The following is a 15,936-nucleotide window of genomic DNA, read 5'->3' as shown; positions in this document are numbered from 1 at the left end:
GAACAAAACTAATCAAGTCAAACAGCACCACCTATAGGTAGAGCTAAGCTTTGGTCACAGAGGAGGAGGGAAGAAAGAAAGATTGACCAACAACAAATGTCGCAAAAGAACAGTTAGTTGATCGAGCTATTAAGACTTCAACTTTACACTTTAAAAAAAAAAATTGAAGAGTAAAATTTTCATGAATTATTCTGTCACTGTTGTAACATTTTGCATCGTTGAAATACTAAAAAAGGGGAAAACGTCCATGACTAATGCAAGTTCTAAGTAATTTTGGACAGTTTCTCTGGGTTCATTTAACATAAAATGCAAATGCTAAAAAAATTGACAAGGTTTTGATAAGACAGCGACATTTTCCTTGTACAATGGTGTTCCAGCAAAGGGTTTTTTTTTGGATATGGCTATAAGCTAACAGAAAGTAGAACACAAAAAAAGGAGTGGGGTGTAGGGCAGGAGTGGGCGCTGGGCAAGCAGAGTATCTCCTTTAAGTCCAGAATCTGTTGCATTATCTTACACAGAAGACACTAAAGTAGGAGTGAGGGGGCTTCTCCCACAACGTCAGGTATTTACCTTCAAACAAACTGAAGACGACCTCTTTACTGAAAATATGTATGTGTGTGTATAATGTATGTGTGTTATGGGGTGCAGGGCATGCATCAGTCCATGTCATTTGCCCAAGTAGTTGCAACTCTGTCCTCTTCTGCTCCATTCTGTCCATTTCTATTTGTAGCATGAAAACACCAGCTCTTATGAATTCTCGTTCTCTCTTCCTCTCTCTCACTCTAAGGGTGCTTTTTGTCACTCCCCTCCCCACATTACAAGCTTTGAAATGCTGGGGAGAGGAAGAGGAGCAGAGGGGACAGACATCTTTCTGTCCAGCCCTCCATCCCTCTTTCCTCTTCCTCCTGCTCTTTCTCTCTCTGTAGGTAGAGGAGGATCTGCCTCTACCTAGGGCACTGCAGAGCTGGGTGGGGCAAATACGAAGCCCCACTCTCTCTGATCCAAATCAGACAGGCGCAGATGGATGGAGCTCTCAGTTTGAGGCGCTGCTGCTGGAGGAGCTGGAGGTGGAGGCGATGGCTGTGTTGGAGTTGCCGGTTGTGGCCACCGATTTGCGGATGTGGGGGAGCAGGAAGGGGTCACTGGCCAGCTGATGGACATCAATACGGTCCTCCTTACGGTAAACCAGACACCGACGAATGAAGGCCTAGAAGGATGATTTGATATATAACTACACAATCAGACAATTGTGTATATAAATAAAATGAAATAATTTAATAGATATAATTGATATAAATTATATTATTACAAGGTGGGAGCTTGTCTTAATTCAGCTTGGGGGGGTGGGGGGGGTGGGGGGGGAGATGAGAAACCAAAATCTAGTACAGTATTTCCACCTGCAGAGGTAATGCTATATTTAGCATATTTAAAATATGTAGCAAAGTATTAGTTCAAATTTCTGATGTTGCTTCGATTTATATCAGTCTGTGTGTGTATTTTTCTTAAGTTCTTATTTTGCTTAAGTAAATTTATTTCAGCAGGTTTTATAGTGGCTAATTATTCTGCGATGTCCCTTCACTTTTCAGTAAGAAACATTAACATCTAAAGTAAATCTGAAATATTTTTTATTTGCGAAACAGCAAATTAAACAAAACCAAAAGATAAATAGACAAATCTACGTAAATATTGCTTTCTAACACCAGCCTGTGGGCCCAGCAAAAATGTATTTAATACTGGCACTGTACAGGCATCTGAAAGTAACAGCTGCACCATTTAAGGTGGAACAAGAAATTCAAATCATAAGCGTCACATTAGGCAGCTGACCAAGTCAGGCTGCTTCTCAGGTGGTGTGAGGAAAAAAAAAAAACAAAAATCACTTAGTTGTCTATGTTGGCTTAGGCCAACTCCAAATGACCGGCTTTTTCTTTAAGACCACTGTCTCGAAAGCAAAATGGACTACATCAGATTTAAAGAACTCACTAATAATCATGACTTGACAACAAGAAATCACTTTTATTTTTGGATATCGGCCAGCCCTATCAGTTCTACCGAGCTGTAATAAAGAAGGGTCACTTTATACTATTAGGGAAAATAACACAAAGATATAGAGAGATGGAAAAAAAAAATTTAGTTGTACCTTAGCCTCAGGTGAAACTCCAGGTTTGGGAGGGAACTGCACCTCAGTGGCTTTGAGTATAGTGTTCTCCTGTAGGATATCCTGCTGTGACTGATTATGACCAAAGGGCTGCAAGAGTAAAGGAAACACAAGAACAGGCAATCTAAGATATTTCAGCAGAGTGCTGGATGTAATAGAGTGTAAACATACATTACGTTAAATGACTTCAGTGAACAGTAACTGAGGATTTGTTTTGAATTGCTGAGGATTTGGGGGGGGGCACACTATACATACCACACAATTTCTAGAATTACAGTCTAACTGAGTTATTAGCAAAAGCACATCTCTAAGTGGAACACTATTCATTACATTATGGCCAAAGGGAGAGCCTTACGGGCTTAAGTGAAAAGGTTTCCCCTTAAATGTACATTACCTTTTTCCCATAGAGGCACTGGTAGAAGATCACTCCAACTGACCACACATCCACTTTGTTGGAGATCTTAGGTGGCTCCTTCCCTACCACAAAGCATTCTGGGGGCAGGTACCTACAGGAAGGAGAGGGAGCATATTAGATGTGGCAGCTAATCTAGAACATGAGAAGGTGTGTTCCTCCTCAATTTGTTAAGGCCAGAATTTTAAATTCCACCTAAATTACTTTGATCACAACCGACGTTAGTTAATTACATGTCGAGGCTAACTATTTATGCATTACACAGACTTTTAACCCATGATAAGCCAATAATAAAAAGATGCATAATTACAGTCTACATCAGACACACATACCAGTAGGTCCCAGCTCCTTGCGAGGTGAGCTCCATGCCATCTACACCGTAGTTATCATCGTCCATGATCTTGGACAAGCCGAAGTCTGTAATCTTTATCTCCCCGCATGCTGTGCCGTTCACCAGTAGGATGTTACCTAAGGAAGGAAAGAGTCATGGGTCATAAGTTCTATTTGGGTCACTGTGAAGCATAGTGATTACTTCTGACAAGGTCAGCCTGAAAGATTTGAGACAAGTCTGCCAACTCAGTAGACTTTTTCTTGTGACCATGATGGCAGCAGTCTCCATTTTAAGCAAGTCTGTTTTTCTAATGTCTGGAAGAACAACAGAATGATGTATACTCTGCTGCCATCTGCAGGTTGCAATGCAGTGAAAAGAGGTTTTTCCATCACCCTGTCTTTTGCTAAGGTTATTTTATCCGAGTATTGTGACATAAATGGACATTATCCACATTAAATGTCTGCAGTGTGGAACTATTTTTAAAAGTGCAAATTAAAAGAGTCTAACAGCCACCTGTAATGACTTGCAATGCCAGTCAGGTTTAATCAAAAGAGGGTTAAACTAGAAGCACACAGAATGTTCAGTGCCCAGCTCTACACTCTAACAGCAACAATACATGAAAAGCCAAGAAAGGATGCAAATGTTAGACAAACTTGAAATCTAGGCAGAATATTCAAGACACCTTGCACATAACAACAGGAGGGTGGACAACTATACATTTGGTCTGGTCACAATGAATCTTGTAGCCAGAATTACAGAAACATGTTTACTGTGTATACTTCACATTTACAATAAACAAACATGCTTCGGTACCAAAAAACAGCCAATCCACTCTATGCTCTACAGAACACTAGAACCTTCTCAACTCAACTATGAACTTTCTAATTCTTTGTTTTTGTAGTCGTCACTACTGCCACTGGCAGTAAAGTCATATCTTAATAACCATGTCATCATAGTAGGCTACAAAAGAAAGCAGAGTTTTAAAAACAACATGTTGGCACATTAGAAAGGAAAAATCCAAGAAAATCTTATATGATGCAATGAGAGCCACGTCCAACCAACCAGTTTCTAGATCTTGTGCAGGTGCGTAAAAAGCAGTTTTTTGTTATTAATGATTGATGACAAATATTTGTAAATGTGTGAAAATTTAGCAAGTTTGGCGGTTAATTAAAAAAAAAGAGAGGTAAACAGCAGTAAACCTAAACTGTGTTCCTCGCTTAAAGTATAGACTGTGTAGCTGCAGTTGTCAACAAAAACGACTGGACCATGACTGTCGACAGATACTCAATATTATATGAGTCTGATCAGAATCAGAGCCAAAAATACTTGGATTAAGCACTCTAGTAGAAAAACCTTCAGAATCACAAGTGTGTCTGTGTTGTACCTGGTTTAAGGTCATAGTGGATAATTGGTGGGCGGATCTCATTCAGGTATTTGAGGGCGTTGACAACCTGCATGATAATAGACCGGCCTTCTTTCTCAGACATTAACTTGTGCTGCTTCAGGTAGAAATCCAGATCATTGCCCTCACAGTATTCCAGAACTGTGCAGAATCTACAAACACAAACAAATCCACTATTTTTGCTTTTCAGACAATTTAGGATAGACAGAAGTCAACGTTAAATTACAATGCATTCACTCTATATCAGCTTTGCAGTTAGAAACACAAAAACAAGGGCCTCAAGCAAGCAGTTAAGAAGAATTTCTCACGAGTCAGTGTCCAGCGAGAAGTAGTCGTAAAGTTTGACTATTCTGGGATGGTCCAGCTCCTTGTGGATGCGGTATTCTCGGCAGGCGTGTCTGAAACCATCAGTATAGAATGTTTAAAAACCTCCTCAGACAGACTTAAAGGCACAGGCAGAGTGCGCCTCACCAGTGAACATGAGCGCATGCTAAACACATCAAACAAAAACAAATATATTTGATGTTTTCCTAAAATGCACTGCGCACAGTTTTAGAAACCAAATATAATGCCTCAGTGGTTTCTTTGAATTACAAGAGATTCAAGCTTTGGGTAACGTAAAAATGGCATCCTACTTGTGGTAGTTCTCTTTCTTCTCATCTCTCCAGTTTTTATTTAGCTGATGGATTTTTACAGCCACGTATCTTTGCTCCGTCAAGTCAAAGGCCTGGAGGAGATGGAGACAGAGAGAGAAAAAGACTGTCCATTACATAATCTAGTGAGACCTAAGCACCAAATTCAATACACCCACCACATACGCACCATACGGAAAATTCAGACACGCTTTAGAAAAAAATACCACCATAGCACCATGTGTTAATAAAAATTATAAGCTTGATAAAAACTTGTAAAAAAATAATGTCTCCCCCACCCTAGATTCTCTGGAAAGCTCCCCTACCTTGTATACTTCACTGAAGCCTCCTCTGCCTAGCAGGTGCAGCAGTAGGTAGCGGTCATTCAGTGTGGGGTGATCTTTGAACCTGACACAGAACAAATCTAAACTTTAACTTCAGCTTAGGCACTTCAAAGTTAAACCAGCAGGATCTCCAAATTATCAGATGTGTCAGCAAAGCCTGTGCAACTCTAAAACAGCTTTGTTCAAACAGGGAACAAAGAAAAGCAGTGTTTGTGTTAATGTCATCATCAAACCCCTCTGAACATAGCTACGACGGAACAGCGGAAAGAAAGGAACATACTGTGAGTTATCTTCGTTGTGTATTCTCTTGAGTTCTCGGATGTGAAGATTACGCACTCGCTCCAACCGTTCCAATTCAACCTGAATCTCAGCCTCCTCCTACACAAAAACATACACATTGTGTATCCTTTTAGCTAAAAGCAGACACCATCAAGATTAACAGATTCAAAATAAACAAAAAAGCAAGCAAACAAACACCGGCTTAACATATGCGTTCTGCGTACCTTCTTTAAGTGGCCGAGTCTCAATTTGAAAATCTCTTCTTGCTCATGATATTCTGCTAGTGATAACCTGTCAGCATAACAAAAGCATATTACAATTCAATAACATTCTAAGACAAATATGCCAAATAATGCAAACATGCAGGTAGTGCCTCATTCTCTGTCTCTGCTCACATCTCATTCTCTGCCCCATTGCTCTTGTTCTTGCGTTTGTTGGGCTCCAGGCTGGGGGGTGGGGTCTGGGACACACTGGGGGGTTTCTTCTTAGCCAGGAGTTTCCTCTGCCTCTCAATGTCCTCTCTCTGAGAGTTCACCCTCTCCTGCTGCCTACACACACACAGAGATAAAGGATGAGGGAACAGATTAACCCAAACAAAAGAAATCCAGGAAACACTGATCAGCCCATACAAAAGCCATAGAGAGACAGATACACAGATAGATAGATAGATACACAGATAGATAGATAGATAGATAGATAGATAGACAGATAGATAGATACACAGATAGATAGATAGATAGATAGATTATTGTCTGACACTATATTCCAATCCTTTAGTGCTATTCATGTTGTATTCATTCACGTTGTGTAAACATGCAAACATTATAATGTATTGTGGTATCGCATGACATGACTGGCTGATCCAAAAGTACTAAGCCACATAGTCTCCAAAAGCCTCAAAATTATCCTAAAGAAAATACTGAATGCCTTCATGGCTCCTGTCACATTAAAGTCAAATGTATCTGAAGTTTCGCAGTCTGAAATACACTCGACTCGAACAGAAAAAAAAAAACAAACACTCTCTCTCTTCTTGGATTTCTGAAGACAAGTTTTAAACTGGAACTCTACAAATCAAACACCAAAGCTGAGAGCAGTATTAAGTCAGCTTTTCTGTGCTTTATCACAATGGATAATGAGCAAATGCCTTTACTGACTGTCAGATCAGTGTAAACATGCTCTGCCTCTCGTAAATGGCCAAATAAAGGTTATGCATATAAGCATAAACACAAACAAACAAACAAACAAACAAACAAACAAACATGTTTGACAGGGAATACAAGCTGCTGTGACTTAATACCCTAGACTAGCTGTTGGCTACATTAAAGCGCTTAAAATTACATTATGTCCTTCAGCATATCCCTAGATTCCTAAAAAGTAAATGCATTTTTATTTGAATACATAAACAAATTGTTGTAGAAGTTTTGGTTTAAAAGCTGAAGATATTAAGCTAAAACACACAATGAGGAGCTTTACCGAAGCTAAATGACTTATCACGCAAGCCAGCAATGGGGCTACTGAAGTTGAATTAAAGAACCTGAAAGAGAGTCAACAGCTGCAGAGTGGTTACATGGAGGCAGGAATTAGATCACAGTAAAAGTGAAACATAGCAAACTGAGCAAAGTGGTCTTGACTGGCTAGATATAACTGTATACTTGAACTGCATTTGTCTTATGTTGTGTTAAATATGTTTGTGTATTTATATGACTTGTTTATCTAACTTGTAAAGGTGTATAGAAGTGCGTTTTGTCTTACTTGACTAGGTTCTGAAAGGCGTAGCCATCGGTCCACTGCTCTGTGAAGGAGGCACCGTGTCGTACTGTGGTGAAGTGGCCCAGCCGCAGCCGATCCTGCATGCTCTTATCCCGGCACGCCATCTTTTCCTGCTTTGACTACACAACAAGCAAACAATTAACACAGGCTCTGGATTACATCAAAATTACCCACACTAAAGGAACTATGATGCACACACCTTCTCAATGAGCAGCTTCTTGCTCATGGTCACGCACTTGTTGAGGCGTTCTTTACAGCGCTCCAGCATTCTCTGCTGCTCATCAATCTGTCTGCGCAAATCACAATTCACCTACAACACAAAAACATCTCTAAATCAACAGACAGGCTGGGTATAAATCAGAAACTAGAACTGGTCCAAAGGTGGTATTGGAGCTGGGTAAAATATACAGGAACAGGGTTTTTACAGAAGTAACTGGAATAACCATATATATATTAAGAGCTTATGTTCAACGTAAGAATCTTCAAAGTACATCTTCGGCATAACAAACAATATTGAATATTGGACATTTTTTCAAGCCTTCATTTTTCTTTCATGTGCCACTGTAATACCTGGGCTATAGTACAAAAGCTAAAGCTCAGTATAGGGGTGGGTGATATGAATGAGATTGTTACCTCAATAAGTTATGCCATAAGCTTTCCTGAGCATACCGCGAATATTATTAGTACCTAAACAATACTAATCCACTGCATGTTTAATAAAAAATAGACCTTAAAGTGGTTCCCAAGTGGTATAGCTGTTGAAAACATTGCCCTTAAACAGCTATGCTATTTGGGAGGTTTAAAATCCTAACAATGCCTTGAGTCTGTGAGAGTGTAATTGGCTAATTTATGTGTCTGTAGTAGAAACACTGAATATTTAACTTACAAACACTAATAGCTTTCTACTGTTTTGCCAGTGAACTGTCCGTTTTAAACTCCAAAAGATTACATATCAGGATACGAAGCTCAGGAATGTTTTCACCTCTAGTTTAGCACAATGTGGTGCATTTTTTTGGGGGGGGGGGGGTTTGGGTGCGGCAGAGGATGTACGTTGTGATTTTACACACTGATTGTGAACAGCGCTGACACGGCCATCCCTACCCTGAGCAGATCGTCAATGCGCCCTTCTTTCTTCTCCAGGTCAGAACTCTTGCTGCTTTCCAACGCAGCCAATTTCTCCAGAGTCAACTCCGACTGAGGGGAGAGAGCATGAGTGTATGTTGCATCATCTCTTAGTGTATGCTGCATCATCTTTACCTATGTACTGTTTAAAAGACAGTGTGCGAGTGTGTGTGAGTTACCTGTGTTGCTCGGTGCTGCGTGTGTGTGAAGGCTGGTTTGATGGAACATGAGGAGTGAGAGTGGTCTGTGTTTGCTGAACCGAGAGAGGAGGGGCTTCCCTGCTGCACCTGTCAATCATATTTTCATTTATTATATTACACTAATCACACAAACACTGAACATTGTGGGCTACATAAACCGAAGCCTGTTTGGCAAGCCATTAACAGTAATTTAATTCTAACTAGATATTAGAGATGATGGGTGGATGAATGGACAAGAAAGGCAGCCAGTGCTGCAAAGAGACAGTGATGGATAGGTAGATACAGAAAGCAGTGGCAAAAAAAGAAAGCAGTGGTAAAAACGAAAGGAGGGAAGGAGAGCAGAGAGGGGGGGGAGAAAAGGCAGGAAAGTGAAAGAGAGAAAGCGAGCGCAGGTGACTCACTGCAGCAGGAGGGTTGGAGAGAGAGTGCTGGGGAGAAGAGCGCACCACAGGAGGAATACCACGCGCCGGACTAGTGCCAGTGCCACTACCCCCCGCAAACTAGAGAGAGAAAGAGAGAGAAATGATTAGGATAAAGGGTGAGTGGTTAGTATAAAGCCTGAGTACTTAAAAGAAACCTTGTTGCTGGTCACACAATGTGGCTTATCCATTTCATATTCCACATTAAATAACTTCCACCATCCCTTAGAATTAAATAGGCTGTTTTGATACCGTGCATTTAAGACTGAAATGAATAAGCTCAGCTCTGATTGGTTGTCCTGTATTGTACCTCATTCAAAAAGCAGTCTAGGAACACTTGACAGACACTCACAGTTCCTTTTCTTGTAACTGAATAACTTTTTATTGTTCAAAAACACTTGAAATATTGAATAAAATAACAAAAAACTGAGACTGGTAGTGTAGGTTTGGCTAATAAGCATGCCTGCCAGCTCCCCTGGCAAAAAAGGCACAGCAGGTTTACAACCTAGCTCATCATTTTCAACGGACAGGCACGCTTCAGTTGTTACTGGTGGAATGTGATGCTTTCAGACAGCCGGGGTTCAGTTATTTCACATTCACTTCCAGTGCGATGATTAAATCAATTAACAAGACTATATAAAAAACAATATAATGGTCAGGTTACCTTGCTTTCTCTTAGCACTACTTCCATAAGCCTCCATTCATTCCATCTACGCTGCCACAACTGCAGACTTAACTAGGCACAAAGCCCCTTAACTTTAGGCTGAATTTGCTTGTTGTACATGAAAACAGCCTCTCATTACAGAGGACTGTGATGATGATCACGATACAACAACAACAATAGTCCAAAATGTGAAGTATTGTTGTGAATAGCCAGATCAAAAATGGTGTGAATAGCCTGGTTATTGATTTTTGCCTTAAAACTCACTTCAGGTTCATAGTCTAAACCCTGGCCTTGTGAGAACTAGACTGTTGTAGGAATTCCTTTCATTTCCTTCAGTGGTTTTATCCATTAATTTGCTTTGAGCTATTAGCATTTGTCGTTGATAAATACTTCTGCAGCCTCTAATTTAAACACGAGAGGACTCTTCTCAGCTTTGGTCAGGAGAAGGAGACTGCGTAATAATGACTTCAAAGCAGCTTTTTATGATCCCTAGGATACGGTCACAAGTGTGCCGTACGTTTTGGGTTTCTGTATTTCACGAGAACATGAGTGATGGTGGAAAGGAACTGGAAAATGTGTGTTCAGACAGACTGATAATTTAAATAAATAAACAAACACAACGAAAACTCATCACTGCATTTCATGTATGTTTTTATATTTTTTGAGAATGTATTCATATTTCTGATTCTAGAGAGATGAGTAGTGACATTTAAACTACATGGCAAGATATTCACCTTTTGCAACAGAACCTACCTCAAAATAATCACTGATCTTGTGTCCTCGGCCTCCTGCTTTTGCTAGTGGGGGGAAAAAAGGAGAAAGGTCGCAACATGCAAAGTGAGTCTGGATGTGTCGGAACACAAGCAGAGTTTTGAAATCTCTCAGCTTCACTAATTCAGTCAATCATGAAATACTGGAGGACATAATGTCAATCTGATTCTTTATAACTACATCAACCACCATCAACCATCTTCACACATTCAAAAACACTTGTAGACAAAGTGTAGTGTCCTCGGCAGATGAAGAAAATGTACTATAGTCACTGCCGCAAGTGGAACGGATCCAAAAGCCTCCTACCTTGGCTGTCAAAGGGGTCTCCTTTCCTTTTACGTGTCCTCTGGTCATTAGACTTCTTCTCAGGTGTCTGTGAGAGAGAGAGAGAGAGAGAGAGAGAGAGAGAGAGAGAGAGAGAGAGAGAGAGAGAGAGAGAGAGAGAGAGAGAAGGAGAACGAGACAACAGCAAATCAATGACATCACTTCATTCCACAATCCTATTCATTCCAGACGTTTCCATGAAAACACTGCTGCTCACCCAACCTACAGACTAGACACCAGCCTCCCCAGACTAAACAAAAAACAGTACAGTACTAATGTAACCCCATTACACAACCTCATCACTGCACTGTCCATCAGCCCTACCCTACTGCCCTCAAAACTTCAAACACTGCACCTAAAAGGCTCTTGGCCTTTCAAAAAACTTTTAACTACTAGAACATTCTGCCATGCAGTTCAGCCTTACACCAATGTAAAGATATATGAACATGTGTTTCATTGTACAGCCAGTAGATTACATTAGCAGGATGTATTCAAGCACATATGTTGATATAGGTTTGATTGTAGGCAACGTTCTGAGGCTTAATTTAGGTATTGCGTAATCCTTTCTGAGTACTTCCTGTAGGGATGGGCAATGTGGCAATACTAATAATCATATCACAATATTTTAAGAGATTTTCACAATACGATAGATGCCGTTTGATAAGTCACAGTGTCAGACGTCTGGCGACAGGAAAGGTTACCTTCTGACTTGAACAGAGATCTGATTGGGTCGATGGCTGTCAGTAGAAAGTCTTGGCATTTGCCCGAGTTAAGCCGTACACCTCACATAAATTAAAAGTTTTCTTTCCAGAGGTATGGCGGATTCATTTGAGTGTTTCCTAAACAACCTTTGTAACGGATTAGAAAATAAAATGGCAGATATTCATGTAATTTAAGAAGGGTTTATTCCAAAGCAGTGGCTACATGAATCAAGACAATATGGAATTTGATGCTAGATTAGAGCAACACAGCAACAGTACTCTAGTTTAAAACTGTGATGTGAACTAGCACAATCATTTATTTTCACTCAGTGATTCACATGTTATGCAACAATAATAGGTCCAATATTTCTCTCATGAATCTATGGCATTGTCAGAATTTGATCTGCCAACAAAAGGGAGAAAGCTTTATGGGAGCCCTCTAAAGAAATGTTTATAACAAATATGATGACTTTTGGTGGTACAGTTACACAGATACTGAACTGTTTTATTCCAGTGGAGTGTCTATAATGGGGCTGCACAGGCACAGTCTATGCCCTTGTTCTACTGCAAGTTTAGTTAGGATCTTCATTTTCTTTAGAAATAATAAATATCATATGCTAATGTGTGCAGGAATAAAAGCCAATCTTTATCACACACCACTGGAAAAACTGTGAAAGAAGCCACAGTCAAAAAGCCAGAAGACGTCAAGAAGGATTTAAAAAGTTGGATTTTTAAACCACCTTCAAATTCAGACTGGACCCTCGACAGAAAGAGAAAACTCAAGTTGAGGTAGGCGCAGTTATTACTGACAGCTATCACTGCTGTACCTGCTAGAAAGAGTACTTGCTTGACAACGTTACCAAGTGTCACTTCTGCGACGTGAATATGGTGGTTTCACAATCAACTCTAAAAATGTGAATACATTGCAAGATCATGATATAATAAAAATAGACACACAGTCTGCTTCAACCACAAGACGTGTTGCTGCAGTGATTCGTGGGAGCAGAGTTCTCTGTTTGATACATGCACAAACACGTTATTGGTCAATTTATTCCCTAGCATTTTCTCTGAAATGGCTTTGACAATAAAAAGCATGTTTTTTTTCCAAGTGGCTGGCATGATGGCACCCTCTGACATTAAAGAACACCACTGAAAGTGACCGTTTTCCTTTAAAAATTTATGCCACTTAAAAGTATTTTCTAAATCTCCCTTCAAAGAAATATCAGCTGGTTGCTATTACAGATAACATATTCCCACAAAATGCTTTGCAATATCATTTCGTGTCACCCACCTCTAAGAGAAAGAGAGAGAGAGAGAGAGAGAGAGAGAGAGAGAGAGAGAGAGATAAACTAACCTCCAGCTCCTTATCACTCAGGGAGCCAACGCTACACAGACTCTGATTGGACGATTCATTGTGCCCGGAACCCTATGAAGAGAAGGGAATAAGCAAGTAAATAAACAAAGACAACTAACTTCAGACGCAGACATACAAGCTGCTGAGAACATCCTGTTTACAACTGCAATTCTCCATTTCTGCCTCTTCGTAATCTCTTGAAATTTTCTCAATCCCATCACACTCAAAAATGCACAATGACATTGAGTTCCAAAGTTGCATAGAGATGGAGAGAGAAGGGGAGTGAAGATGGGCGTGGAGCACAGAGGAAGTCTATTCTGTAATTTTTCTTTCAGGACACTTTGAGCTCGATGTTGAAGAAAAACACTGAGGGATCCGTCCTGACGCACCTGACTTGCACTGCATGAGGTTGATGCAGTCAAATGCTTCCACTGGGACTGCACAGTGATTCATGGTTTAATAGTCTCTGCAACATGGCTTCCCGCAACATGACAAATCGTAAAAGCCCACAATTATCGGATTCTGCTTGGTGCTACACCTGGGGCATCAAATTGGAGCAATCTTGAGTGCTCCAACAGATTGATGAACTGCAGATATTCAAGCGCTCTGAGAAAGTATGTTTTTCAAATCCAAAAAAAAAAAGTCTTCAGGCATTCGTTCCACTACATAGTTCATCATAATTGCAGCTTTAATTATTCCATATCACACATCTCTATTTTTCCACGCTTAGGACAGCAAGAAGATGAAAGCCGCTAAACCGACAGAGAAAGTGAGCGTTCTGAATCTTTTCTTCGTCAAAAAGGTTGCCTACATGCTGCTTACAAACAGGGTTTCCAAAAGCTGGCTGCAAAAAAAAGAAAAGCAAACAGTTTTAGAGCTGCTAACTGATAAAAGTCCTTCAGATTAGGGATGCGCATGTGACATTCAGTCCCTGATGTGTTGAAGAATCAAACAGGATTCACTGCAGCTCAGTTAACGACACGCCTGATCAGAATACTATGGACATACCATTAAACAGAGCAAGTTATGTCTGCGGACCTTTGAAATGAAATGCACTCCACTTTCAGTTAGCAGGCTTTACGATTAACTGCATAGCCTCACTTTGTGCAAGCGAAAGCATGGTAGATCAAAAGACATAAGGGTAGCAGAGACATCAGAACCATAAAGTGGTTGCAAGGAGATCACATTGGACACATGCGCTTAGAACGGAGTTGGAGATTAACGTAAAGCAAGAGGGACAGACAATGGATGATGGCAGAGATGGAGGGATGAAAGATGAGACATTTTGGCTTTTCGGCTGCGTGCTGGCAGACCTTGGCAACTCCGACCCCAGTGAAGCGCGCCTCCAGCAGCTCCTGCCTCCGAGGATCCAAACTGTGCAGTTCCTCCATCATGACTGAGAGAGAGAGAGAGAGAGAGAGAGAGAGAGAGAGAGAGAATGGTTTGCATCTGATTATGCAGCCATAGTGATGCTGACGGACTGATACCACAGTAATGTGTGTGACATGTTGAGTCATGTGTCACTGCATGTTTTATCGAGACCTTTCTCAGAATTCATGAGTCTCTCCCTCTTTCACACATACACTGAACATCCACAGGCCCCACTAAGCCTACAAGCATCGTCAAGAGTCATACGACTCCATATGACACGTACAGAGACCTAACAAACAGATACAAACCTGTATGAGCTTGAGTTAGTAAAACAATCACAACACCGAGCTCTTCTCACAACATGAGCCAAGCACATCTCACATCGCAGCACAAAGCCCAATTCTTGTAAGCTGAGCCTCAGTAACTTCATTAGGTCAGCACTAGGTTCAGGGAGGTGGCTGGAAGGGAAAAAAGATGCCACCCAAGAGCTAACTAGCTGCCCAGGTTAGCTAACAACTAAACTAGCCCGCTAACCAGCTAGCTACCGAAGTATTCAATCATTATCGGTGCAACAAAGTTACTTCCAGCTCAAATAACTGAAAATAGAACAGAAAGTGCGAAACATTTGTCAACCCATCGCACTAATTCACAAAAACAGACCACGTATTTTCTATGCGTTGATTATTTTAGGTATAATTTCGAGGCTATGTAGTTGGCTAACCCAGCTAACCACCACGCTAGCCAGCTAGCAGACTGCTCTGAATCACCGTTCGTGTTCATGTAACGAGCAAATATGAAAGAAAATCTCTCAGAAAATGTCTCCAACTTTTTCCTCGGATTTCTATCCTTACTGACCGTTGCTAGTGGGTTAGCTTATTAGCAGGTCAGGCTGTTGGGGTTTGGCAGCATCATCCACACAACACTGTTAGCACTGATTGATGCAGGTTAACTAGATTCCTCACAAGTTTTTAACACTCAGCAAAAGCTGTATTTTTACCTGAGGTGTTAATGGCGATTTAACTTCTGAAGGGCTTATTTCTTTTGGTTTAATGTCCGAATGCTCTCCTCCCTTCTCCTCCTCCTCCTCCTCCTCCTCTTCTTGACTCCAGTCTTGTCTTTCTCGACTAGCCCGACATTCCCAAGCAAGGCCTCGTCCAAATCCCCGCCTGTCCCCAGCGCTCAGTGGCCGGCAGCTCCGACTTCCAGCGGCAAGCGGAAGGCCGGGACACCTCCGACTCGAGGCCTCGACACGGTCAACCTCTCCCACAAGCCCTGCTGAAAAGCCACAGTCTATTAACTGATCAGGCTACGCTGCGCTCCTTTCTTCCTTACAAAGCGATGGCATGCTGCCCGGACGCAGCGTTCAGAGCGCATCCACCATCGCTCCGTTTTTCCCTCAGCGGAATAAATCTCGACCTTTCTCCTCGTTCCCGTCTGTCTTCTCCGGGTCAGCACCGAACCGGGCTCGACGCCTGGAGTGATGAAGCTGCACGTAAAGACAGGTTCCGCGCTCACATCTCTCGAGAACAGACCCGCCGCTGAAAAGCTCCGCTATCCGTACCGTACCCGTCCGTTCAGTCCAATCCGGATCGATTCGGTTCGGTTCTCATCATTACTAATGTAAACAACTATCGGTAAATCTCACGTTCTCTCGTGAGATTGTGTACGCTTTTCAACCGCTCGGC

At 41.3% G+C, this 15,936-nt stretch overlaps 1 protein-coding gene across 2 annotated transcripts; it reads right to left on the bottom strand.

Annotated features, from left to right (window-relative positions):
- On the bottom strand, positions 1 to 15,936 carry tlk2 (tousled-like kinase 2). Of its 2 annotated transcripts, XM_036589901.1 has the most exons (21): positions 15,249 to 15,936; positions 14,194 to 14,276; positions 12,881 to 12,952; positions 10,808 to 10,874; positions 10,484 to 10,527; positions 9,049 to 9,147; positions 8,627 to 8,734; positions 8,427 to 8,519; positions 7,525 to 7,635; positions 7,308 to 7,444; positions 5,951 to 6,103; positions 5,780 to 5,846; positions 5,557 to 5,654; positions 5,259 to 5,340; positions 4,936 to 5,027; positions 4,609 to 4,698; positions 4,283 to 4,452; positions 2,900 to 3,035; positions 2,550 to 2,661; positions 2,138 to 2,245; positions 1 to 1,207 (listed from the first exon to the last, which is right to left on the bottom strand). In XM_036589901.1, the coding sequence occupies exons 2-21, from the start codon at positions 14,272 to 14,274 to the stop codon at positions 1,034 to 1,036; spliced, it is 2,094 nt and encodes a 697-aa protein (XP_036445794.1). In that variant the 5' UTR covers positions 14,275 to 14,276; positions 15,249 to 15,936; the 3' UTR covers positions 1 to 1,033. The 2 variants fall into 2 exon arrangements, with proteins under 2 accessions (XP_036445794.1, XP_036445795.1); XM_036589902.1 differs by lacking the exon at positions 9,049 to 9,147 and having other exon boundaries at positions 1,034 to 1,207.

This window comes from Colossoma macropomum, unplaced genomic scaffold (genome assembly GCF_904425465.1).
Source record: "Colossoma macropomum unplaced genomic scaffold, Colossoma_macropomum, whole genome shotgun sequence".
Taxonomy (NCBI): Eukaryota; Metazoa; Chordata; class Actinopteri; order Characiformes; family Serrasalmidae; genus Colossoma; species Colossoma macropomum.
The sequence above is the reverse complement of the archived record's forward strand: the minus strand, read 5'-3'. Positions and strand labels throughout refer to the sequence as shown.